Source organism: Oenanthe melanoleuca, chromosome 1A, assembly GCF_029582105.1.
Source record: "Oenanthe melanoleuca isolate GR-GAL-2019-014 chromosome 1A, OMel1.0, whole genome shotgun sequence".
Taxonomy (NCBI): domain Eukaryota; kingdom Metazoa; phylum Chordata; class Aves; order Passeriformes; family Muscicapidae; genus Oenanthe; species Oenanthe melanoleuca.
In genome coordinates this window covers 23,326,162-23,353,624 of record NC_079334.1, presented here as the reverse complement: position 1 = coordinate 23,353,624, position 27,463 = coordinate 23,326,162, and the positions used below count along the sequence as shown (strand labels likewise).

Sequence of the window (27,463 nt, the reverse complement as noted above, 5' to 3'; positions counted from 1 at the left end):
TATTTTGTTGTATGATTCTATGACTGTTGGTTTTTTTAAACTCGGTCATTAAAACCCGGGTTACATATTTGTTGAAACGCAGAAGTTATTGGGTAATCTTTCCCTTATACAAATATCCATTTTATTCCATCTCATTTGCATTACCAATCAATGTGGAGTGAAGTTCATTTTGCATCTCCCCTTTCTTTGCTCTGAGAGCAAAACCTTTTAAATCCTTCTGTTGACTTAAGGGCTGTGAAGATCAAGGTGCTTGTCTGCAGTGCTGCAAAGGTCTTCAGTGATGTTTTAGGAGAGTGGAATAATTCACAATATGAAAACACCAAAGCTCCTGCAAAGGCAAACCGAAGGTTGAAAACCTGGGCTATCCCAATCCCTAGCAAACATAAACTAGAGGGGATTTCTTTTAAACTCACTTTGGATCTTTTAAACTTATGAGATGTGGAGGAGACTTCCGCCTACCAGTGGCAAGTGGTGGCATTTCTGCTTTGTTCACTGCAGTTACAGCTCCCGAGAGAAAAGAGTTAAAAACAATAGGGAACAGGTTTACAAACACAGCTTTTGGCTGAACCCTGGATGTTTGTTTGGAACCTTTTTACAGTGTTTTATAGTAATTCCTCCTTTCCTGACAAGGATGAACAGTTTTCACGCCATTAACTCTATCTCTCTTGGGTTCTCTCTTCAAGTTAGAAAGAAAGTTCTCAAAGAATTTGGAGGGCACATTTGGGACACACCTACAACACAACAGTGGTTTGTTTGCAGTGGCTTAATTTAAATTGGATTTCACATCAATTTGTTGAACAGCTGAGGAACCCCATGTGGACATACTTATTTGCCTTAAGAGTTGTCTAAAATCAGTTCCCAATCGATTTAAACTCCACTGATCAGATTTAAATATATACTTAAAAGGTCAACACAACCTTTTGCATTGACTTAATGAAATTATATTGAAAGCAATGCTTGAGTAAACTGGTGCAGCTCTGTGTAAAAGCTGTCCAAATTAGTGTAATATGGATTGTCAAAAAATGGAGAAACATTTCTCTCCCTTGAAGTTTGCTAATTCAATCTCTTGATTGAATGCTAGCAAGATGGAGGCTGATAGAGCCTCATATTGATTTTATCATTAGATATACAAAACAAATGCCTAATTCAGTAATAGGTTTGTTTTATGCCTACTTGTAATTGTGTTGATCTAAACCATTCATATACATACACTTTAGCTCAAAATCATATATATTCCTTCTTCAAGATGAAATTTCAAGATCTAGATATGTTTTTGAAATCATGATCTTGCGGTGAATCTAGATAGATATGATCTTTCAAAAATTAAGAGAAATAACAGCATGAAAGAATCACTTACGTGAGGAGCCTATTTCACTGTTTAACAGGTGCAGATATCCATCATAAATTAAGCCTCATTTGTGCTGAGTGGTTGAATTGCTGAGGAATTATTTTATTGGTATGTGAAACATTTACTATGTATAGCTGGACAGATTCCCAGGACTTCTGATGAAACATATTAATGCACAAGAGAGAACATCCTTTCCTCATAAGACTTGTGAAATCATAAGCTTTGCTCCTCTCAGTATCTTATAGAAATTTCTTAAAAACTATCTGAATTGTCCATAGAACAAGAACAACTATTAAGGTATTTTTAGATAGAAAATGTTTTCTCTCTGTTCAGGAGAGCTGCTGTTATAGACATTATAGACCCAAAATAAAACACCCTTTTATTTAAATTACATTTTTCTTCACCCTATATAGAAACTGCCTTTTTCTACAGAAAGGTGAGAAACCACGTGGTGCTTTAAAGAATTTCAGATGCCCAAAAGAGAAGAGCGATACTGGGATCACTTCAAAAAGTCCATTAACTTAGAAGTCAATAACTAATATTTGGCTGGGAATTATTTGCATGTGTTCTTTGAATAAGGAGCACTAGAATAATTTATTTAGACAATTCAACAGTGGATTTCCATATCTGTGGAACAATCAAAATAATGGTACAAAGATGGGAGAGACTTTCATTTCTCATCTAAAAATTCTTGGTTCCCATCTCTACTATGAGATCTGGGTTGGCTATCTAGAATAATTCACCTTCATGACAAATACAAGCAACTTAAGCTCTTAGAGAGTTACAATATGCAAGAAAAAAAAGATACCAATAGCAGGTTTACATAGACAAGAAAAGTTTCAAACAAGTGTAGTCCATGTTTCTTGCAACTGAGGAGTCACATAAAAACCACAAACAAAATCAGACAGCAGTAAGAGCCAATATGAACTATGCTATATTAAAAATTAATAATGAGAGCCATGAAATCTTTAGAGCTTACATGAGCATTATAAAATGCTAATGTAACTAACACCAGGGAGCTCTGTAGAAACCATCCCTCTGCAAATTCAAAAGTATATTAAAAAATCAAATTATTTCCAGGACAAGAAATAATACATGCATACAAATTTGCAAAGTTGTTTTTTTTTCTCTCTTCATGATTCGCAGGTGTAGGCCACCAAGGTACGCATATAATTTTCAAATATATGTTTCTCTGAGAGAGCAGTGAGTCCTCTGTCCCACCTGCTAAAAACTGCCTTTGAATTTAAATTGAGGGAACATGAACATGAGTAGTACAAATGTCATTCCATCCTCTAAACACTGTGCCTATAGACTGGATTGCTCACACATCTGAAGGACTTCTGTAGAATGGCTGTAAACAGATGATTGTGCCAGTATTTTGCATGCTTTATTCATATTACATGGAAAAAAGTAGGTGTGCAAGGCAGAGTAAATATCTGTGTGCTGGCTTTGAATTTACACTGGGGACATTTCAACTTCTGAATGGTCGGGCAAAGAGTATATAAAAAAGGCAACAATTTTTAAATTATTATTTCTTTTTTATTATTATTTTTTAATTTGCTATGAGGCACAGAAAACAGATGGAAAGCTGCCAAACTGTCAAATCTTCCTTTTTTCCCAAGAAGATACAAACTGCCCATATAACAAAGGGATGAAGTGTTTCTCCATGAACACTGCATGCTTTAGGCTAAACCCAGTGAATTAGTTTAACTAAAATTGCAGAATAAATGAAGGAAGCATCTTTTTATTGTAACATTGAGCATTTTAATTAAAAATGAAATCGTGGTTTCTGCCATTAGCACTAGCACATTCATAGAGATGTGCAAGAAAGACCTTCCATTTTCACAGAATGGACATTTCCTTCTGTCCCAGATGCAAAAGTTCATAGGGAACCTGCTATCCCGTTATACCTGACCAGCACAGTCACAGCCACTCTCACATGGAGAGTGATCCTTCCAGTAAAGGGGCAGCCAGATCAGCTGGAAGAATTTTTTCCATTATTTAAATGCATCATTAATTCTTAATGTTTCAAATACTCATTGGAGTATGACAGAGGACATCAGTCACTTCCATCAAGACTGAAATTCATGGGAGCAAAAGCCCTTTACTAACAACTAAAACCTTTCTGGAATAACACTGGAAACACTTGTTCCTATTTCCACAGGCTCAGCAATACTTCAGCTGGCCTTTTTATGAATAACAGCTGAGGGTATGATATGTAATAGCAGCCTGTACAGAAATCACACTTCCAGTCAGAGACTGGAACATGCCAGTTCAATAATCTCAACTCTTTACTTGAAAGATTTTACACCTGGGAGCAACGAAAAGGATGTTTTAAAAATATATATATGTTATTATGTATTAATGTTATATATTAAACAGCTACAAAATTAATTGCAATTCATACTGTTAACTTCTGCTAATCAGTTCATCTTCTGCCTAAAATGTTACTCTTTTTAAAAATGTGTTTATTGCATTAAAAAGCTAGAGATAAAGAACTGACTTCTTCCTTGCCCAGATTTTTATCATAAAAATGTTTTTAGTCTTCTGGTTTATGTAACTATATCAAAGTTGGTGGAAGAGAATATGATATCTGCAACAAGTATAAATTTCAAGAATGCTTCTATTTTGTGGTAGAATAATACTTCATTGAAAAAATAATACACTTAATAAAGAAGTTAAGGGAAATTGTTGTTCCTTGACGCTGATGACCTCTTAAACTTCCTGAAACGGATTAAATATTATCATCAGTCTGGCCACCTCCAGATAAAATGAAATAATGATTTGTATGCAAGCAGTTTACAAGAGACTGAATGGAAGAGCCTGAAAAGAGAGCAAAATATTGACATGACTGGCCTGAGAAGATAAAGGAAATAATGAATTCAAAATAAGCAATAGAGATTAACCATCATTGAGTGTTCAGTTTGCAATTGCTCTGTGATTTAGGCACTTCTCTTGAATTAACTACTGAAGAAAGGAATGCAAGGGTCCATCTGCTTCCCCCTGTTTAATTGAAAAGGGAAGCGTGCAGAAAAGCACATGGTGTGTGCACATAGGCTCACAACCCTTCTCCTCCAGGTGTGGAATAATGTTTCACAGAGACATCCTCCTGGTCATTGTTTGGGGTTGGGACAAGCTCCCCATCTCAGATCTTACCCAAAAAAATTTCCAGGGCAAATCCAAGTTATGGATCTGTAAAAGGTCATCCCTCCTTTTAACTACACTAAATGGCATTCATATCTTCCAGCATACAATCTACAGCAAGCTCTCCAATGGAAATGTTCTGAAAATACCAGGTGACAGGATGAAAACATCTCTGCCACAGTACATTTCTTATCTGTTAAATATACTGTAGCCAGATCAATGCAAGTGGCACAATACCAAGAGGCATGGGGAAAAGTTGGAGTACACAAGGTTTGCATTGTGCCTGTTAGATTTCAAATGTAAAGCAAGAGCAATGAACAATGAGGATTTTAAGGAAAGACCTTTGCTATTGAGGTGGTTAAAGTGATTAAATATAATAGAACACACAAAGAGATAGGCCTTTCCTGAAACAACAGATCCTGAATGCAGAATGCCACCCAAAAGGCGAAATGGATTCACAGGATTACTTGGTTCTCTCCTTTGTACTTACTCTTCATGTTTGGAGTTTCATGTTGGTATGAGTAGAATGCAATCAAAGCCAGATGATTCAGGGAATAAAGGGAAGACTTAGGTACTATATCTAAACAATGCTTGTACAGTTGCTTATTTTAAGGGAAAAACATGATGGCAAAAAGAGGGACAGGCAGGGCAGGTCTCAGTGTAGTATGGATCCAGATCCAGAGGAGTCACTTTGCAGCCCCTTTTGTAACATTACACTTAATTTTTAAAACATACCAAGATTATTATGTTAAGTACTAGGGGAAAAAAATAAAAAGAAGATGGCACTATTTACCAGAAGACTGGATTTTCTTTTTCGTGTTTGTACACATCCATGATCTTTTCTACCAGAGAAGAGTCTTGCAACACATATGTCTCTTCATTGCTCATTTTCTTTCTTTCCTCTCTGGTTCTTTGTCCCTCTTGCTAAACTGTGAATGGCCCTGTTGTGCAGCTCTGTGGACTCAGAAATGAATGAATTTCACAGCTGTAGACATTTTCACAGAAGTACAGACACAGTTCCACTGTCAAGGCTACACTGAACTCAGAGCAGGTTCATTAAACATATGAAGCTGCTCCTTATCCTCCCTATAATGCCTGTTTGGGCATTATAGAGGGTGGGAAAAAATGTGCATAGATTTTTGATGATGGGGTGGTTAACAGCTGGAGCAGATAACTGAAAGAAGCCATTATCCACCTTATCCTTCTCCCTCTGCAATCCTTCTGATCAAGGCTTGATGTCTTACTGAGGGATCTGTTGCTGTCACACACAAACTACCAGGCTCAGCACTAAATTGACGAGGTGAAATGCAATGGTTGAAATAGAAAGGTGCTCAAACTACCTGATCAAATATCTCCCTCCTACCCTTTAATTCAGTAACTCTATTAACAGAATATAGTCAATATTGTGGAGGATTTCAACTCAGTCCTCTATTAGCTTATGAATTGTTTAAAAATTGAATCCTTCAGAAATGTGGCATTTGGTGCAATTCTTGTCTCAAATGAGCTTAGAGAAACAGTTTATCAGTCTTCTAATTTATTATTAAAGTTTAGTAATATTTCAAAGAGTTGCACACTAGAAGAAAATAGCTGTTATGTCTAATTGCTGAGATTAATTTACAGTTATCAGTTTATTAGGAATTTAAGTTTGTACTACAATCCTAATTTCCATTAATTGCTATACTTATTCAATTTTATATCCCTAAAAACCTAAGTTAGAATGGTACATTTGGGTTCAAAACTCACACAATTTATAGTTTTAAGCTTCAAGAATAATAATCACATCTTCCAGATAGCACATTCTCCCTTCTTTTGCAAAGGCATTCCTCAGGTGAGAATCACAGAATGCAGTCTCCCAAAAAAGCCTCATACTACAGAGAAATTATATTATAAAAGTGAAAAAAAATCCCTGAAGATGGAAGCAAAGGTAAGGCTATATGGCAGTGACTTACAGTAAAATACATTCGAGAGAAAAGGCATTAATTCAAACCCCAAGAATTATAAACCTTGGAACTTCTAGGATAAAATTAAATGTAACAAGAAATCCAAACAAAGCACAAAGAAATGAAGAGTCAAATATCTAAATAATCTTAATTATGGTTTGAGAAAACATCTTTTTAAATCTCTTAACTAGCTAGAAGTCATAACATTTGTTTGCCTAATATGTAATATTTGTGTATAGCTATTAATACACTTGTGCATTTGAAGATGAATGATACCTTTCTACTTCATGGTGTGTAACTGAAAGTTCATGAGAAACCTCTCTCTGTTCTGCAGGGAAGACCAAAAAAAAACCACAACAAGCCCTTAAAAATTTGTAAATCATTTCCAAGTGCACAAATGTAAAACTATCTCAGTACAAACCGCATGGTTTTGCCTGGTTACAGTCACCACAGTAACACCCATGTAGCTGTTAAATAGCTCATCTTCTGGAAAAAAGAAGAGGATAAAGCATAAATTAGAAAGCAATATACATACCAGATACTGCAATGCATCACAGGAGCATCAGTGGCACCATATAGAGTCTGACAATTGGTCAGTGTAACAAGCACACCAGTGGCTACAGCTTTTGGATCCAGACTGGTACCTCTGCAAGTCCAGAGGGGGAAGAGTTAGGAGGACATTTGGAGATTAAGGCCTCTGTGACAGGAGCAGCTGCATGGGGATGTGAGGACATTCCCGAGCTGTCAGTAGGGTCATGCCTCTCTGTCCTGCTAAGGACAGGGAGACAAGAGAAACTGGGCTGATGGACCAAGAGCACAGCTTGTGAGGAGCCAGGCAGACCCAGCTCCACAGCAGAACTCTCCTGATGCCATATCTTGTCTATCCAAGAAGCAATGCTAAAATTGTTAAGCAGATCCTGATGACATGTTAGGACAACAGCACAGAAATGCCTCCACAAACCTGGCAGAGGCCACCCAATAGAAATGATCATTCTGCCAAGAGGTGGCAAGGAAGGGTGTTCATAGGTAGTACCAGGAACAAGGCATATAGAGAAAGCTCAAACCCAACCTCCTGCTGTGCCATTAGCAGCTGTGCTTCCTCTGAATGACTCTAATAATTTGCTGGGTGCTCAAGATGGAGATGTAATACTATTAATTACAGAGGCACTGCTTGTAGCTCCCGTAGGCAAAACAGATGTTGTATGTTACACTCTCTGTGCACATTAGACTCAAACTGCAAAGTATATTATCCCCAAACTTAAAGCACTACCTGAGTAAAATATTCACATGATAAGAGATTACCTGACATCCGCTAACTATTTCCTGGTACAAGAGTCAAATCATGTAATCTTCACTTGGATCAGTGGCCAATCCCATTTTGTATTAATGTCCCAAAGGCACACAGAGGCAGAAGCCTTGTTTGCTGGGAATAAAAAGAAGCTGAGACTCTCTCCCTCTCACAAAATATTGCTCACATTGGCCTGGTTTGCTTACAAAAAACAAAATAGGCAGTTAGCTATTTCCCTGGAAAGAACTGCTTTTCTAAAAGTTTTCACTGGAATGCCAACAACTCCTAGTTGAACCACAGGCTGAGCTCTCAGCCTGTGCTGCCATGATGTTTCTGCCTGAATTATGAAAAACCAAGATTTCTTTAAAAAGCCATACGCTCTTTATCATCTTGGGAGGAAAAAAATCAATACAGAGCTTTAACCACTGTCAGTTCTGCCCCACCACAGCAGGTCTGAGACCAGCATCTGCAAAAAGCTCCCAAAGACTGCACCTTGCTCCTGCATTGCTACCTGTTTACCCAGCATCCCTGTGGAAGAACATATTGAAGCCTATAGTAGACATTCTCACTTCTGGGTCTAGAACCAGCTTGCTTATAACTTTTTCTTTGTTCAAAAATCTCATTGTCAGGCTTACCCAGATAGGATTTTTTTTTCCTTTGCCATTGTTAATGGATAACTTTGTCATGGTTGTTAAAAAGTTATACGTGGTATGAATCAGCAAGTGAAGGTAATACTCATGGAGGAGCTGGAAATTCTTCCTTATTCCTTTCTGCCCGTCTTCTGAAAAGCCTAGTTTTGATTAGCCAAATATTGGGTGGTACTTCAGAGAAACCAGGTAGGCTGAGGCATAAGCTGTCCCAGGAACACAAGGGTTCCTTGCTTCTCTTGCTGCTAGGGAAGAAGGCTCAGAGCTTCCAGACAGTTAAGGCAGCAAGACAAACTGAGAAGGAGAGAAGAGCTGAGGAGGAGAAATGAGCTGAAATTGAGTGTAATTGAGCCCATGGTGCCTCACTGCCCATTTCAATTATAAATACTGCTTTAAAATGTTATTTATTGTTATATCTCTTAAATACAGTGCATTTTATAGACCCACTCCTAGAGCCAGCACTGTGACAGCGTCCAAAGGATGATTTTTAATCAAGTGGAGGCTGTGCACATGTGTAGGGAGCATATTTAACAAATGTAATGATGTCAGAATTATAAACTAAAATGCACTTTATATCTGCATCTAATAAAAAGATGCCTGTACAGGCTTCTGGACAACTCAGTTTAAAATAAATTTAAAATTAATTTATGTCAGTACAGAGTTTTGCTATCCAATTACATAAAGTATTAAATATCACAATTCAAACATTTTTGTCATTTATCTCATACTGAGTTTTTTTCTAAGTTTAACCCTAACTTTTTTCACTTTATGGTAATTCTCCTGGGAGTAATTACTCCATTTCCACAGCAGTAATTTGGATAGCATAAGAACAACTAAACTCAGCCTTACTCCCTCCATCATAATGAAGATTTTGCCTAGAAACATAATTTTTTCCATTCACATTATTTGAAATATGACACATAATCAATAACCTGAAACTGCATAAAACTTTCTTATATGATAATTCTATTGATTTTTAAAATAAATAATTAAACTAACTGTTAAGACCAAGTTCATCAATACAATCTGACTCTTTTGTTCCTCCCTACTGAGTAGGACAAATCAATCAGGGTTATGAAACAGCATAACCAGTTTTCTGGAGCTATTGCACCATTCTGAGAACATACTGAATAGCCAGTTTATACCCTGTTGTTCTCTCCTTGCTCTCCCATCCCCCTGGCACACATCCCTGCTGCTCCAAATCACAACCTTCTCCTGATTCTTCTCTTACTGCATTGTACAGTCCCCAAACTCTCCATCTCCATTCTCTTTACTGTGCTACCTCAGTTTGCTACTTCCTACACTGTGTTCCTTCACAAAATAATGAATGTAATTTTAGGAAAGACATACTGTATTTTTCCCCATAGGGGTAGAATGCCAAATTGTGTTAAATGTCAAATTTCGTTCCGCTTCAATGAGAGAAGCAAATCTGCAAATTGGCACCTCTGCTCAGACTGTATTTAACAACAGGACTTTATTAGTTCTCTGCAAGGCAAAGCAGTCCCCTGGTAGAAAAGCCAAAAAGCCTCTCAGGATTCCTTTGGAAGCAAAGCAGCTTCCCCATAGGAATGGCTGGCTCTCATTTTCTCTCATATTCTGATGTCCTTAAGACCTGTGCCACATGAAATAGAATCTCTCCCCACGTGAACTTGTGTACACCTCAATTTCTCTTTCACTTCCCGTGATCTCACCAACGCCCTCATCAAGCAGCTGTCGACTTAAGCCACCACTGAGAGCTGCTTCTGCACCCAAGTGGCTGGAATGAGGAATCTCTTCTGTGGCAGAAGCAGACAGTGTGGCAGGATGGGATCAGCAACAGGGGAGATACACCAGAGGTATGTACTATGCTGGCAGCCAGAGAACCAAGATCTTTAGGGTTTCTTGATGAAGGTTATGTAAAATATTCAAGGATTTGGCTGTTTGCAAGGGACACTGCAGCATGTGTGTAGGTCACAGATTATTCATCTCTGCAACAAGTAAGAAAAAGCCTTCAAAAATTTAAGTTCACAGGATGTAGATTTAATACCTTCTGCTAAATGCACCTTTTACATGGAATAAGAGATTGAAACCAGCAGCAACTTATGCTGAAAAAATGGCTGAAGACAACGGAAGAATTACAGAATATACATGGCCTAAATCAGACACAGTCAGCAGCTCTAGCAGATCCATTACTTTCCACTCAGCAGAGTCACAAATACTTTACTAACAGAAACATTCATTTGCAGGATTCCTAAGATCTATCAGTGTTTAGAAGTTGCAGGATTTTCCTGAGAGGAGTAGAAATTAACATGTGCCTATATTTGACAATGTTATTTCAAGTCCAAGACAGGTCACACACAATTTATAAATCTCCCTGAAAAATAATGCTGTTTTTGGAGGTGCATATATCTGTTCAACAGCATGCAACTTGATGGCCTGAGAAATTACTTTCTACAAATTGTTTTATTTTAAAAATAATTTGTATATATGCATTTTAAAGACTAATTTACAGTAAGTACCATTATTAACTCTGTTAGATGCATGGGCAGATGTGCAGATCAGCCCCACATATGTATCTCTCAGATTAATGTTATTTTAAGCTGCTTACATAGTTCCAAAATCCCCAAGATTTGGCCCAGTTGATGTGGCTCTAACAGGTGTAATTGGAACAAATGTATTATAGATCAGAACAACATAAAAATATTCATCAGGTCTGTGTTCATAATTAGGAATCCTCCCTTCTAACATTTTAGGCTGTAGCTATCACTGCAAGACAGGAGTAAAGCACTGCCATCAGAGATTAGCAGATTCCCTTAAACAGGTGAAACCTGATACACTAAACCCTGTAAAAGCATTTATTTTTGTCATGTTTTGAAAATAAAATTATGGCATGCCTTGGCTGCCTTTCAGGTGCCAAAATGCAAACCCCAGTGCATGCACCCACCTCACATTAAATGCAGTGAGAGATGCAAGACACTGCCCACTTAGCCTTCACTAAGTGAAATACAGAAAAAAAGAGGCGTAAAAAAAGGTGTAGATTCTTCCAGAGATTACACAGCAACAGAGCCAGACTTCAAACTCCAGAACCATGACCACCTTCCCCACATGCTTCTGGCTACATTCACTGTGGGGAAGTAGGCCAAACTGGGGAAGAGGCAGTGACGTTGATAAGAAAGTAAAATGGATTAGGAAGCAGTGGCATGGTGCATCAAAAATAGACAATCTAGGAATAGAAGAGAAAGAAAATTTAGAGTAACAGATGAAGAGCACTGAAAGCTACCACAGAAAGGAAGTAAGGTGATGCAACAGCAAGTGTAAATAACAGGACATGCTCTGGTGAGAGGCATTTTTCAGATGTTAAACAGCTGATTGTCTAAACACTTCAGTAAATACACAGATGCTGTGCTTGCTTCTAATAGGTGTATTTACTATGGCAGACAATGGCCTGTGGTAGGCTGATGTTCAGGGTAGAAAACTCCCTTTACTCCTCATCCAACCTAGCCTCAGTAACATTTGCAGCTGCTTCAAAAATATTATCAGAGCACTTGGAAAAACCCAAAAGACAGCTCTTATCATGCCCTCAGAGATCAAAAAAGAATATTTACTTTTAATTCCAATTAACTCTATATAAAAGTCATGTAAAGACTTGACACTTGCCATAGGGCAGACTCTTCAAAACCACACTGCTGAAGTTGCTGGCATTTACAGCACACAGCAAGCATAAGCCGGAAAGGTGCTGTAACTGTTTCAGAACTGGACACCTCACATCTGAGTAACAACCAACAGCTCATCAGTGGAGCATAAACAACATGGTCCTACTTCCTAGGGTACAGAGGGGCTCAGAGCAGGACAAAGGAATAGACCTTTGGGACAAAAGGATGGGAATGTGGAAGACAGCAAGGAGATATATGCCTAGCCTTCTCAGCCCTATTTGTACTTTTTGAAATTACCAAACACTCCAATAAGCTGAAAGACAAGGTGTTTTTCCTTGCTGCAGGCCTGTTTTGCATATGCCTGAACAAGGCCTAAACACATCCTTATCCTTAAAATACTAAAAGAACTCTCCATAGGCTTCAGCTACAACCACCTCTACACCAAACCCATCTTCCTGATTACCAGACTCTCTCCTTACATGGTTCTATAAAATTTCAGCTGACACTTTCTTATCCCAAACCAGCTTCTATAAAAGCCTCATTTTTAAAATCTGACTGTTGTGAAACTGCTGCTAAGGGGAAAAAAGGGGGCCTTGGTCTCTGCTGTCGTGCCTATGCATCTGGTGGCACTGACAAAATCCAACCCCTCCCAAGAGCCCCAGAAAACATGGATCCACACAGCAGAGAGAGAGGTGAATCCATTCCCACATCATACAACAGTTCAATATCAGCACAAATCAGAAGAAAACTGCGCACAGAAAAGGTTGCTTTGTTTTTTCATCCCTCAGCACCCAAGCCCTTTGCCTTCCATTGCCCTGTCCCAGTCTTGGAAACAGCCATCAGCTGTCCATGCCTTCAATCTCTTGACAATTACAGCCAGCTCAGGGATCTGCATCCCTGCGGGGCTGCGTCTCCCAAGGAGGATGAAAGAGGTAGAGAAGGGGCATCATGAGCTGCGGCCACAGATCTGCTCAATGTGGTAGATATCCTTGGGACAGTCAGCAGACAAGACAAGAGGTGCATCCTCTGTTATCACAACATCATCCTCAATGCGCACACCAATGCCACGAAACCTCTCCGGAGCACTCACATCATCCTCAGGGATATAGATGCCTGAAAGGAGAAAGGGAATTAAAACACACAACACTCTCCAGAACACCACCTTTCCCTTGCTGCACCAGAAGAGCAGGGTTGGACTTTCAGCACCATAATGTGTTTGATCCTGAGAATTTTTAATATGGCAAGTTACTCTCTTTCTTCTCACTCATGGGTGTTGGTGGTCAAAGAAAGGAAAGTGTCCCTCTGTGCCTACAGATATCAGCACATTAATAAAAACTTCCATAGTTACACCTGGCCTTTTCATACTTCTTGCTTTCACTGTTACATTCACAATGATGACTTTAACAATGTTCTGAATAGAGAGAGAAGAGGCAAGCATTAAATTCAAGTTTCTAGCTGACAGCTCCAAATCTAGTGACAAGAAGAAAGAAAGATTCCTCACAGTACGCCTAATTTGCAAAGCTAAGTTGTGAATCCCTGTAACTGCAGACTGCAATGCTTGAGACATTACCAGTGACCGGCAGAAGTTCAGTGGCAAGAACGCAGAACACAGCACAAGTGAATTGACCCTGATTTCTGCACTGCAGTTCACCTATGCTGCACAGCCTGAGCCCTACACTACTCTGCTTCCTGAGTTTAGTCCCATTACGTGTTACCTATGTGTTGGCTATGTTTGGGAAGGAAATAGGTTTTCTAATACTGTAATAACTTTGGGAGGGGAGCAACTTAAGGCTTTCCAATACTACTATAGTTTCCAGGTTCACCAGAAAGGATCTGAATGCTCTGGTCTGCAGGACCAGCTAATTATTGAAAGGCAACACTGTTACCCTCAGTGTTGCATGTTTTTGTTCACCATTGACTGCTTTTACCTGGTTCAATGGTTATCACCATGCCTGGCTGGAACGGGAGCGATCGGGATATATCTGGGGTATCGTGAACATCCATGCCCAAGTAATGGCCCACGTGATGAGGGCAGTACTTTCGAACAGCCTAGGAGAAGACAGAGCAAGTGTGACAGAGGCAGTTAAACACACCCTAACTTGTTCCAATACAAAAGATAGCGAGAAGAGAGAGAATAGTTATGTGCTTAACTAGCAGTCTTACTGCCATACCTGGGTCACCAGGGCCTGCCTTCCATTTACTGGAACTGGACAGCCCTTAAAACCCACCAGTACCTATTACGAGCACATTGCAGATTGCTTTTCCCCTGCACTGAAAAGGACAGCCCAAACCCATCACCATGTCAGCATGTCAGGCAAGATGTGAATTTGCCAATCGCTGAGCTTTGCTGCCCTACCCTTTCTATCCCTTAAACCCAAGCCCTGCACGACACCCATCAGCAGACCTTCACAACTGACAGCAGTGGATACAGCTGCTCTGGGCTGTGAAAGTGTTCTCCTATGCACAGCAAAGCAAACGCTGTGCTGATTTCATTCAGTAGCTACAGCACGATTTAAATCCATCTTTTCACGGCACGGACACCGCCTCCCCCTGCACCATCCTAATCTCCCTCCCTCCAAAGCAGCAATCATCGAGAACTCCTCCCCGCTCCACGCTCCTCATTCCCAGGGGACTGAGCCGCTCCCGCCTGGCTGTGCTTCCACCTGCCGGAAGAACCCGGCACGACACCCTCCGTCCGCCGGCGGCAGCCGGGCTGCCAAGGCACTGGCACCGCTCACAACTAAATCCGGCAGGAACCTGTCCGGCTGCCAAAAGCCGTAGCGCCGTCACCTGCTTCCGCCATCTTTGCACTTCTGGCACCAGCAGTCAGGCAGCTCTGCAGTGAGAGTGACCGGATAAACTTCTCTAACTGCAAACCAATCCTATTTATCTGCAGGTTCAGCTCTAAGGCAGACCAGTTTCCCAGTCTTGCTCACCAGGTAGCTCTGGGAATCCCAGTACTAACACAAAATGGTGCAGAAGAGGCAGCAGATGGAAGGACTGAGAATAGACTGCACCTTTTGGTGGCACTGCAGATTTATGTGATGTCAAACAGACCACAATAGTACAAATAACTGCCTGCAGTCAGCCCTGGACCCATAATCTTGTGTTAGTGCCCATGTGCCTGTAGTTCCCCTCAGGCTGTGATCTGAAGCTATTTCTGCCCTGGCAAGTAGTGCAGAGCAATGGGAATGGACCTGTAGAGCAAAACAGCAATTGCCAAGGAACAAATATTCACACTTATGTGCCTGTAAGAGTGGGGATTACTTCAGATCAAACTGTGCACCAAACAGTTGAAACACATCTTGGATTCAACCAAGCCCAACGAGAGAAATTTATTCTTGTGCTGAGACCAGCCCACAACATGTATTAAAGCATCATGTAACAGCAATTAGAAGAGACACCCTGAAACAACATTCCTGACCCAAATTAAAGCTCTAAAACTACCCAAGGATAAAACAAACAGGATTTATAGGAGTAAACTAGAGTAAACAGGGGTAAAGTAGATTAAAAAAAAACTTGAAGTACCTTGAAGAAATGGCTATCAGTGATGCTGCTCTCCAGGACACCCAAGTCTTTCAGTTTCTGTCCAATAAGGCTCAGCATGAGGCTGTAGATATTTTCCAGACTCATGCCAGGGGAGCAGAGGCTCAAGCAGGACTTCTGGATATCCAGAACAGCTTGATACAGTTCTGCTTGGGGTTTGGTGAACCTGAAGACCATGGAGTAAAGGAATATCTCACAACTAAATCTCTGTTTCCAAGAGAAAAGAGGTTCTGTCCCCAGAAGCTATTCTGGGGACAGATTTAGTTCAAGGATGGAGCAGGGGAAAACCAGAAAGCAAAGCAACTGCTTCCTTTTATGAAAGGCAACACCAGCAAATTCACAACTGGCAGAGCTATCAACTGGATAAACTGAAACTCCTGTTTTCTTACACACAACTGGAGTAAGCCACAGCTGAATGTACAAAAGCCCTGTCTGCACTTTAAGCATGCTCTAATAGCTGAAAATAGCAATAATCACACATATTCATGCAGTAATTAATGAGGCAGTGGGGAATACAGCTGAACGATTACTTTATATAATTTGATTACTCTGAAGCACCACAGAGTGGGACATGGTAAAACTCTGATTAAACACACACTCAGTCCATCAATTATTTAAGAGCTTATCAAAATTCTTAAAAAAAACACAACTTATTGCAGCGTACCTTCCATTGACAGGCCAGGTACGTGTGATGTCACTCACATAGCTGGAAAATTCACATCCACCATCCAGCAAGACCAGTTCACCATCCTGGAGAATAACAGGAAAGAATGCTCTATGGGTCAGTTCAGCTATTAATTGATTTTTCTGTCTGAAATCAGGAAAGGAGGCTATGCTTCTGTTTTCACAATGCAGCTGCAGAAATGTGAATTCCTTTTGCAGAGTAATACCCCAGGCACTACTGTTTATAAATAGGCTATTCCAATTTCTCTGCAAGGTAGTCTCTGCTATGCTTATCTACTGTCTGAACTTTTAAGATGAAGAAAAAGGCACTTTCCTTGAACTATTCTGCTCTCTGAGACATGAGTCCTATTTACACCAGGATCTCTTACTCCAGCAAATTATGCCCGTTACTCCTTTCACTAGCAGTCCTCAGCTATAAGTGACTGTGGCAGAGGGTTTGCAACAAAAGCACAGCATTTCTCAGCTCCCCACAGGATCACCAACAGCTACAAATTTACCCTTGCCATAGCCTAGCAGGACCCAGCATAATCACTTTGTATCACAAAATCAGACAGTGTATCACTGCTGTAACCGCACTGGTGAATAGATTGCGCAATCTTGCCTATCTCTTCCAGAAATTTCTCGACTTTTTAAACTTATCTTTACGGATCTATCTGGTGAAGAAAAAAAAACTTTTTGGAGATGTGAATCTCCAATTCACTTCAGCAAAACTGTTCCATATCAATATCAATCCATATCTCCCAAGAAGTCACACAGAAGAAAGACCAAGTGCCAGGAAAGAACCACTGCCTTGCTTTCCCTCCTTAAAGGGGCTAACAACAAATAGAGCAAAAAGTTTGGATTAAATTCTCTACAGATTTACCCTACATGTAGAGATTCATTCCACAGATCCATGACTGTGCCAGCAAACATGATGTGGAACAAGGCATAATTGCAGCATGTTAAGGGAAAGGATAAAGAAGCAGAATTTCACTGCTAATGCTACTTTCAGTGCTAGTTGCTATCATTGTGAAAAGTTAAGTGACACAAACAGACACACAGCAGATAAACCAGCAGTGAGTAGATCTCACAATCCCATTGAATAGGGCATTAACTATCCATTTAAACTGTACTTTTAAACTTTTTCAGAATAGCTGGTTGAATTCTTTAAGGCAAATCTGAAAATACAGCACCTGCCATCTTCCAAGCAATTAAACAAGCTAAGTAAAAATTTATTGACTAAGAGAATTCAGCCTGTGGTTTGACTGTCCAGTAAATGCCTTATGCTGTGCTTGTCCTCTTTCTTTAAAGCAGAGCCCTCTAAGTAAAAAGACTGAATGAAACACTTCCAAATTAGACACTTTGTTAGCCTATTTGGAAACAAGATCTGTAGGAAGCAGCACACAAAGGAAGACCCAAGCTTATGGTTTAACCTCCTACTTAATAGTTTTGGAAAAAAACAAGTGACAGTCATTTAACTGAACAACTTTAACAGAAGCAACTGGAGTTACAGCAGCGCGCCTGACCTTGGATGACAGAACAACAAAGGAGGCTTCTTCCTGCCAAAAGCAGCCTGTCATATCTTTTGTACATTTGTCTCTGCAGATCATTTCAAGGTCTGCTAGCATGCCAGCTTCAAGAAAAGACAATGCTAGTGGGAAAGTTTCATTCTGCATTAAGACAGAAGAAAAATATGCTCCTCTGAAAAGTAAACAGTGAGCAGAGCAGTGAGGGAACACTGCCCCTGAAAATACTTATCTGAATCTAAAGAACTATTGTTAGGAAAGCTGGAGAGGGTTTAATTCAATGAGAATCTTCAAAATAAGACAAATCACGTTACTCTTCCACCTCTTGACATTTAATGCTGATCTGTTCCCCACTTGCTCCCCTTCCCTGCTTTGCTGGGCTACATGGAACCAAAATGCTTTTCAGCTTCACCAGAGCAGGAATGCACTTTGCCCTTATATTGCAAAGCAAGGCCAAGGAATGCAAGTGACAGCATAAGATCCCCCCTGTGCCTTTGCTCTGCCTGTGACAGTGGCTCCCCTTCTCTGTGAGGCCCCCAGCACTGCAAGCTGCTGTGAGAGCAGACGTTCACTAAATTATCTACAACTTTGTTTGCAAGTCCTTGCACTGTTCAGAAAATACTCCAGCAAGAACTGTGAGGAAAGAAAGACAAGTTAAATCTGTCACTGACAGTAAAATTAACCAGAGCAGGATTCTTTTCCCTTGCTCACTTAAAAAATATGTATTTAAGTGCTTTGATCTGTTCAGTCAAAACAAGCAGCAGCTAGGGAACATATATTTGTGTCACAGCACTGGATTTCAAGTTACTGGACGGCACAAGGGTTACCTTGATGAGCTGATTATTCTTCACATAGTGCAAAGTGTTTGATCTGTTGCCACCAGCAACAACAGGGGGGTATGCCAAGATGTCAGCACCACGAGCCCGGCACTCAAATTCGAACTGGGGTAACAATACAGAGAAGAGGAAACCATTAGTGCTGATTCAGGTGATTAAATGTCCTAGAACCATAATAATTCTTGTCCTACAACTGTTTTCTTAATTTGTACAATACAAAATGAAACTGGAAAGTGAGCTGACTAAATGAAGGCAGTCTTAAATATTTTTCAAGAACTCTGCAGGGGAAAAAAAAAAAACCAAAACAGAACCATTCACTTTTTCAAGAGTTTTTCATGCCTTTACCAGGTCTCCAAGAAGTTCTTGCTGGTACAAGCTATTCAATACTGTCTCTAACATTCACTACATTGTCATATATCCAGGTGAGGATTTGTTCTTATATAAAGCAATGCTCTTATTTGTCATATGACTTTGTGCATTTTCATAGATCCTGTATGTCAGCACGGTAACAGTCATGGTTTCTTTCTGTCTTTCAAAATTAAAAAGTACCAGCACATTTACAGCAGTATCTATTTTTCATGACTGTTGAACTAAGAAGGTTTGAAAGCATGCACCACCTTGATGTCTGAGGAGATAGAAGAAAAAAGCACCATAAGCCTCGAGATCTTTACCTTTCTTGAATGAAGAAGCTGATGAAAGCATAGAAATGAATAAATTTACATCTACAAAGACCCTCAACAGATTAATAGCATGTCTTTTCTATGGTTACCAAAATCACATGGGAAAGAATACTCCAGGATGCCTACATGGAGCAAAGGTTTCATGATCCTGGTCTGGATTGAAAAACTGATCTGTAAAATACACTTTAATTAAAGTAGTTTTTTCAACTCAGTAATGCAAGTGCCAGGTCAGCACAGGCTCATCCATGCCATAACAGAGGGTCAAATCTTGCTGATGTTTCTGAACAGCATCTCACTTCAACTCCTTACAAAGTTCCTTACCAAATGTGCAGTCAAATTACTCCTTATTTTCTAACTAAGAGGCATCTAAACCGCTTCAAGGTGGCTGTGGAAATCTGGTGTAGTAAGATGCTAGAGGCAAGAGAAGCAGGCTTTACAAACATATGTTATAACTACTTAAATTTTGTACAACAGACCTGCATTATAGAATAAGGTAATAACTTTACCTCCAACTATTTAGCAGGTTTTGCATTTCAATGTAGTACAAAAAGACATCAACGAGAGAAACTTAGACAAATGCTACATTCCTTAAATAAGGATACAGGAAGTACAGCTGAAGAATTCCTCACACTGACTCTTCTGCATGTCCAATGAAGCACAAGAGTTGGGTGAATAAGTGTGCTACAGTGGGAGAATGATAAAGAGATCTGACATTTCTGGTTTCCTGGAAGGAAAACCAACATCTGGCCCTTCTATCTCACTTCCAGCTACAAAGTACTCACCTTTGCATACAGAAAGGCTTCATCCACAGGGGATTTACTGGCAAACATCGTCTCTGTGAAAGCCTATGAAAAAGAATGGACTTTCAGTTAGCAAAGAACCTGAACTGTTTTTTTCTTTTTCACTTGTCTCTTGAGGAAGGCCCAAAATCAGCTGGCCCAGAACCAGAGGGTTTCACCAACTCACCAACTACTTTGGTGAAAGTGCTGTCAAGACTAGAACCAGTTAAGATCTATACCCTATGAAACTGTATTTAGGGGATGACTGACTTTAGTTTTTCGAAAAAAACCAAACAAACAATGATGATTGAAGTTGATCCCATAGTTTGGGATTTTAGAAGTTGTCTCACCTATGGATTCCCTCAGGTATAACAGGATTGCCTTATGCAGCCTTCCCTTCAGAGAAGGACAACCTGTGCCTCTCTTTTTTACTTGGCTATTTTAATAATATTTACAAAAATGTAACTGCATTTGAGGTATCTGTCAGATTTGTTTAAAAGTGGCCAATGAGTTAAAAAGGTATTTGAGGGTGAAGGGGGAATGCAGACACACACATAGGAAATACCTTCATAAAAATCTTGTTTTTTCAAAACAAACAGAATAGATGGAAAAGAAAATTATTTTGGAAAGCAGAGAGGAAGCTGGGAAGACAGTGAAAAGGCTAGCCTTTGCTTTAAACAAAGTCTAACAGCTGCTGGCTTTTCTTCACTGAAGTTATGCTAATTGAGAGAATCTGGTAGTCCAAGCAGTCTGTTTCTCCTTGTCCTGTGGAGGGAGCCCAGCCCAGCCAGTGGTTGAGACAGAGCAGTTCAATAACAGATTAGACCAAAGCTCTCCTTCCAACTCATATCACCTCATCAAGGGAATGCACTGGTTCATTAGGAGAGCACACAACCCCATTACCTCTGCTGTCACCCGGCCAGCTATCTTCATCCTCTCAATCTCTGCAGGGGATTTGATCAGACGAAGGTTTTGCACAAGATGTCGAACGCCCTGGATGTGGTTTTTGCTCCGAGCTTTTATCTCAGCCAGGGGCTGCATGTAGTCAGAGTGCAACTCTGCATGCACTGGTTTTCTCAAGTCATACCAAACCATGTTTGACTCACCTGGAACACAAAACAAAAGCTGTCACAGACTAAAATAAATGCAGAAATGTCCTCCCCATACTAAACTAACTAATTCCTCCTAAATGAGATCTGTTGCTGTATTTGAGCAAAAGAATTTCCCCTGAATCTACACTGACAGACTATATAGACACCTTCACTGTCACAAAATACCAACAATCTCTTCCGAGTTTGGAAGATTACCAATTCATAGCATATAGATTTGACAAATCCCCACTTCTGGGCAAATAATGGGGTTTATAATCAACCATCACTGAATATATGCATCTGGCTCAGATCCATTCAGAGTTCAGGTGTCAAAGTTGCACTTGTGTAAGCTAAGCAGCCATCACATCACAGTGCACCTTCTGAATCGCTCTCCCATTCAGCCTGTCCACACTCATGGAAAGCAATTTACCTTTTTTTGCATGGAATAAGGAACATTAACAACAATGCCTCAGGACACTTGGGGGAAAACTGCTTATTTCAGCCATTCAAAGAAGATGAGCTTACTGAGAACAAACACATTTACTCACAGTGGAAATTTATTCAGAACATCAGTTAACATCAACATTCTCCTCATGGGAACATTTTAAATGCAAATGAGTAAAAAAAGCCATGGTGAATCAGTGCCGATGTCCACCCAGGCCCTCCTTCTTTGGTAACAGTAACCATTAGCAGGTGCTTACCAAAAGCGTCTAAGAAACTAAGCATTCATTAAAGAGTATTGCCCTTAGCTGACTTACTGCTTTTCATGGACCTCTCCGCAAAGAATTGCAAACTTCTCACTCTATTTTAATTTTGATATTCCAAACTTCCATGAATGATCTACAACTTAAGAGGTCCAACCCTGCTATGTGCTAATTTAATTCCCTTCGTTTTTAAATTAAGAAAACCAGCAATTAATCATAGTCATCCTCTGTACTCTCCCCAGCTATACACATCTCACACCTTGCCTTGTTTTCTCTTTTTCAAGCTGAGTAGGTTTGTTCAGCATGTATCTCACACACATTTCATGCTTTCTTTGACCACCCTTTGCCCTATGACTTACCCATTTTCAAGACGTCCTTTTTTGAAACAAAGTAACTGATTCCAAGATAATTAATACTTAATTAATACTCAAGAATTCTCTCCCTCTAGTTGTGTGACCCCTCCAAAGTCACACTTGCTCTTACTACAGTCATGAGCCTTCTTCATTTTATAATGCATTTAAGTTCCCCCTGGATTATAAAAATTGAGGCTACATGGTGATGTGAGATGCAGAAGAATATTTTTAAAGGACAACAATGTTTGTATTTTGGGGGCAAGTCATCATCTAGGTAAATGTGAGTGGACTAACAAGCTCCCTGTGTGGATCATTTTCCAAGTCTACTATGAATAAAAAGCCTTCAAGTCTCCTATACATCATCTGGTTCTGCCTCTGTCAGCAAACAGATATGACTAAAACAGCAACATGGTCTTATCCTGCTCCTTAATATTTCACAGATATGCAGACTGGCATTCACATGGATACACAAGAAAGTCAGAAATTTTCAAAATTACATATTCATTGGTGGCCCTCAAAGAGATAACATGAACTTCCAACTGCCTTTGCCAGAGCCACACTCCCTGCCCCTCCCTGAGTTCATTTTAGTCTCAAAGTGATGTCACAGACCACCTCCCAAACCTGCACCATTCAGACTCTGCAGACCACATCCTCATCTTATTCCCTCTCTGTTTGTCCGTACCTTTAAGCTTGGCCACCAAGTGCCTGAACTCCTCAATGGTGTAAGCTTCATCTACTCCTGTGAGAGCAATTGCCCCATCTGGGCCTGATCTGGGCCCATCCCACAGCTCTCGATTTGGATCTCTCCGGGGCACAAAAAGGATGGATTTGTGAGATGGCAGCGCTTTGCCAGGAATGCTCTGCAGCACCAGGATGCTGTCAGGCTCCTGAAACCCACAGAGGTACAGGAAATTAGTGTCCTGGTGGAAAACATAGGGGATGTCATTGCTCATGTAGTACGTGGGGTTGGACAGCAGAATCACTGTGTGGTCCAAACCATCCCAGCCTTGGGCTTCCTTCTGGATCAACACCATCAGCTTGTGTCGGCGAAGAGCATATTCCACCTGAGACAATCCTGGGGTTACCTCTCCTGTGAATACAAAAATCAGATGGAAAAATTCAAGGCACAAATGGTATTTTACTAGCCACATGACTAACTCCTGCCTACTCCCTGATGCCTTAAATGTGTGTGGATTATTTGTAATCCCTCACAAGGCTTTCCCTTGCTCCTCTTCAGCTTCCATCCCTACAACACATCTTCATTCAGGCTGCTTCTCCATCATGCAAAGACAGACATTGGTCTTAACCAATCGGATGCTGTGTTACATATTTCTGTGCAAAGGTAGTAATCACCTGGTAGATTTAGACAAACTCCCACATGTTTGCAGAGAACATGTTAAAAAAAAAAGGGAAGGGGCAAGGCAAACTGCACTTTGACCACTAAAAACTGATGGGTTTTACAGCCTGGACATTGAACAGAAGTTTACCTCCTGAGGCTGAGCATTAATTTCCTCAGATAAAGCTAGAATGTTTGTTCAAATACACACTAAGTCAACTCATAAAGTGACTATTTCTAAACCACAAGGGGCAGATTGAGTGTCAGAGATTCTGGGAGATCAGGAAGAAGCACAAAGGTTGCAGAGTCTAAGCAGTCACAAGATTCCAGGCAGAAACAAACCGCGGACTGCAGGCTGCCATCAGACTCCTGTTAAGGGCAGGGCTCTTCTCCAGGGCATATGTAACTTTTCTCAATATTTAACAATTCAGATTTTTCTAAAGTTAAATATGTTTTTCTAATAACACTAACTAAGCAAATGATCTCTCAGATGAAGGTACTCTTTCAACTGCTCCAGTCCCAAAAGACATGAAGTACAGCAATCAAGATACTCACCAAAAGACAACAGAAGTTCAAAGGACAACCAGCAAGAGCTGAAGTATGTATTTTTAAAATTGTGAGACTCCCTAATTATGATCTAAATTAATATAAGAGCCTTAATCAGTACTTTGGCTAATACTCTACTCTAACAAAGATTGAATTTTGATACAGTTTGTTAACTTTCCACTTTCATAATCGTGATAAATCTATAACAAAAACTGACATTTGACTTGTACTGCAAGTGGATTCTTGCATGAGTGCAGTGGGAGGGAGAAGTTCTATTTGCATTAATTTGTGCATGTTTTTGATTATATCTTCAATACCTATTAAATGTAAAAGTCTTTAAAAAGAACCAAACAAACCCAAAACACCCTCCACATTTATTTAACTCTGCAATTGTAGAAACGACAGAGAACACAGAAACTGTTTTAATGCAATCTGGCCTCACAATTCTGCAATGTTATACTGCAAATTTCCTATGTTCCACTCCATTCCAGTCAGCTTTTTAACTGCCACAGTCCAGTGAATTTCAGAAGCTACAATGGGGTGAAACATGGGGATGCCAGCTGTCTTCCAACTGTGAGGCCTAGAAATTCTCATTGCATTAAAGGCATTTGCTTTTTAAAACAATAATTGCAATAAAACAATGTTATATTATTTTAAGGAAACCACCTCTTCTTTATTAAATGGAAAAATACTTTGGATAGCTAGGATTCACTTCCAGTGCTTCAGCTGCACTTTAAGGAACTTCATTTATTGTGATCTGTCAATGAGTGCCCTAAGCAACCTGATCTAATACTGAAGTTAGCCCAGCTTTGAGTACAGGAGGAACCTGTTAACGGTGAGAGGTTCCTTCTGACCTGAAATATTCAACAATTAAATACAGAAATGTGTGTGTGTGTGTATATATACACACACACATTCATCTGTTCTCCCTTTCTACCCATCCATGGAAGAACACAGAATGTTTCCCTGGACATATTGTTGAATACATTTTTGTATTTTTGTTGCAGTTTTTTGTTTGTCTTTTAGATTTAAGTGTGGTCATCTTATGCCTACATACTCATTTTCATGAATCTCAAAAAAAATGCACAACCTCTATCACTTCTTTCAAATGCACAAGTTTCTATCACTACTGTCTAACTTCATAGTCACAGGTTTCTTTTTCTCCTTTTCCTCATATTGAATACTTCTCTGAACAGGGCACACTCTTTAGACAAGTGGTGTCCATCTATCAATGTCCCTCCCCATTCACCTTTGCTAATTGCACCTTTGTTTTGTGACTCACTCATGGGATATAAACCATTCTGACAGTTCAGCTTGCACAAAAGACTCCCTCTTAATAAAAAACATATTTATTTGCAGGACAACGAGCCCACAAAATGCCACTGCCACAGAAGGTCTGCAGCACCCAAGTAATCAACCCTGAGTACATCATGAGGAAAAAGAAAGAAATGAAAGCCATCACATATGAAGCCTATTTTTGGAATCAGTATCCTCTCAGACAAGGAAATTAGCTACTAAATACAATTACTGGCTAATGAAGGTAGTCATAAACTGCTGAAACCACAGACAACTTTATGATGCAGCAAATCAATACACTCAGAAAAACAGACACAAGAAAATATCCACAAATGGCTCATGCAGGGCCCAAACCTCACCTGGTTTGAGCAGATGTGGGTGTGTGAAGGGGCTGGGCTGGCCTAAATACCGGTTTGGAATCTTCCTCTGCTGGGCAGGCTGGATGGAAAATCTTCGGAGAGCACATGACTTGCAAACTAGAGGAAAAGATATGCACCATGTCAAGGTAAAAAAAAAAAAAAAACCAACAAACTTTCCAATTAGGAAACTGCAGAACTTTGGTCTAGTTATCAGACTCTTAGCAGCATTCTTTAACTTATATGACATAAATATCTCTCTTTAACTTCTCCATTTGCTGTGCATCACAATAGTTTATTAAACATGTACACACAACTCAACTGACAATCAAATATTCATGGAACAGATAGAAAGAAATAAACATATGCTAAACCTGACAATCCAGCAACAAAATCTAGGAAGCTCTGCTGGTTTGCACATCCCAAATCATACAACTGGTGTTCATGAGGCACTCAACACTCTCCCTCCCTTGCTTGCCTCAAATACCCAAAGCTCCAAGCACCACACCTGTATATTATCTCTTCTTGACTACGTCTTCAAAAATTTTCTCTCATCTGGAACAGTTATACCATTTTCAAGGCTCTTCCAGTTTTGCTTTTTACTAATAATGATGCAAAGAAACTATCAAATAACACAGGTTTATACAGGAATGTGATTTTCTTTTCCTGTCTGGAGGATACCCGATAGTCCGTTTATGTATTGACCTTCCATGCAGCAGCATTAGCCAAAAGGAATAGTTATGTAACCCACTTCCAAACCCACACACAGCCAAAGCAGGTGAGTTTTCAAGACAACTACAAGTATGCATCTGTGAGCTGGGAATGGCCACGATAAGACAAAATCTAAAATTAAAAATGAATTGTCAGCAACTTTGGAATTCTCAGTCACAGCCTTTTGCAACTGAATACAAATCATCCAGACCAGCAGGAAGGAGAGGATAGTCAGAAGGAAAACATCTATTTGATGTTTTGGAGAGTGGTTGCTCTTTATGTTACTTACCACGTACCTAGTAGAAAACCAGTTCGTGCTGCCATTCTTAGAACAAATACTATTAACTCTTTACCAGCATAAGCAAGGATAACACAAGCAAAACATCTGCCTTTCAGGTAGCTGAGACTTACAGCAGAACATACAGACCATACATTTGCTGTGGGAGCCAGTATGATTATCCTCCAATTGAAGATTATTTATACATGACAACTAATAGTCATAACACGAAGCGTTCACTATGGGATGCCTGACTGGAGACCCAGGGGTGAAATGTAACTGAAGTCTTTCGTGCAGTCTAGTTTAAAATTGGTGTTTCTACTGTTTTTCTGCACATACACAGCAGACAAACAGGGCAGCTCGCAACGATACGACACAGCGAGCATTAAATAAAGTAACACCTTGAAGGCAGCGAGCTTTCTACCGCTGCTTTATCATTCAAAGTACTGCCTGCTCTTCCCTAAGATTCAGCCCTGACCGCGGCTGCCACTGCGCCGCCGGGGAGAGCCGCTTCCCCGCGACCCGAGAAGCGAACGCGGGGCTGTACGCGGTGCCGGGTGTGGGGAGGAGGGAAGTCTGACCTGCGGCGCCGCGCCCGCCCCGGGCCGCCAGCACGAGCGCCCGCTGCGCGAGGCGCGACATGGCCGGGCCGCACCGCGCATGCGGGGCCTCCCCGCGCCGCGCGCTGACAGCATCACCGCGCGCGGCCCGCCGCCAATCAGCGGCTCAGGAGCCCCCGGGGGCGCCGGCCGCGCGCAGGGCGG

General features: G+C 40.4%; 1 protein-coding gene and 1 long non-coding RNA gene across 3 annotated transcripts; one reads left to right on the top strand and one right to left on the bottom strand.

The window, feature by feature from the left end:
• Nucleotides 1–1,145: 1,145 nt before the first annotated feature.
• Nucleotides 1,146–25,715, top strand: LOC130248220 (uncharacterized). 2 transcript variants are annotated; one of them, XR_008839611.1, is made up of 3 exons: nucleotides 1,146–10,202; nucleotides 24,004–24,111; nucleotides 25,419–25,715. It is a non-coding gene; the product is annotated as an uncharacterized LOC130248220 (long non-coding RNA). The 2 variants fall into 2 exon arrangements; XR_008839610.1 differs by lacking the exon at nucleotides 1,146–10,202 and adding an exon at nucleotides 23,689–23,915.
• XPNPEP3 (X-prolyl aminopeptidase 3) lies at nucleotides 10,371–27,452 on the bottom strand. The gene is made up of 10 exons (XM_056481810.1): nucleotides 27,281–27,452; nucleotides 25,715–25,831; nucleotides 22,860–23,267; nucleotides 20,933–21,135; nucleotides 20,033–20,095; nucleotides 18,562–18,675; nucleotides 16,210–16,295; nucleotides 15,528–15,711; nucleotides 13,928–14,048; nucleotides 10,371–13,112 (listed from the first exon to the last, which is right to left on the bottom strand). Exons 1-10 carry the CDS (start codon nucleotides 27,339–27,341, stop codon nucleotides 12,946–12,948), a joined length of 1,524 nt encoding a protein of 507 aa, XP_056337785.1. The 5' UTR covers nucleotides 27,342–27,452; the 3' UTR covers nucleotides 10,371–12,945.
• Between the last annotated feature and the right edge of the window lie 11 nt (nucleotides 27,453–27,463).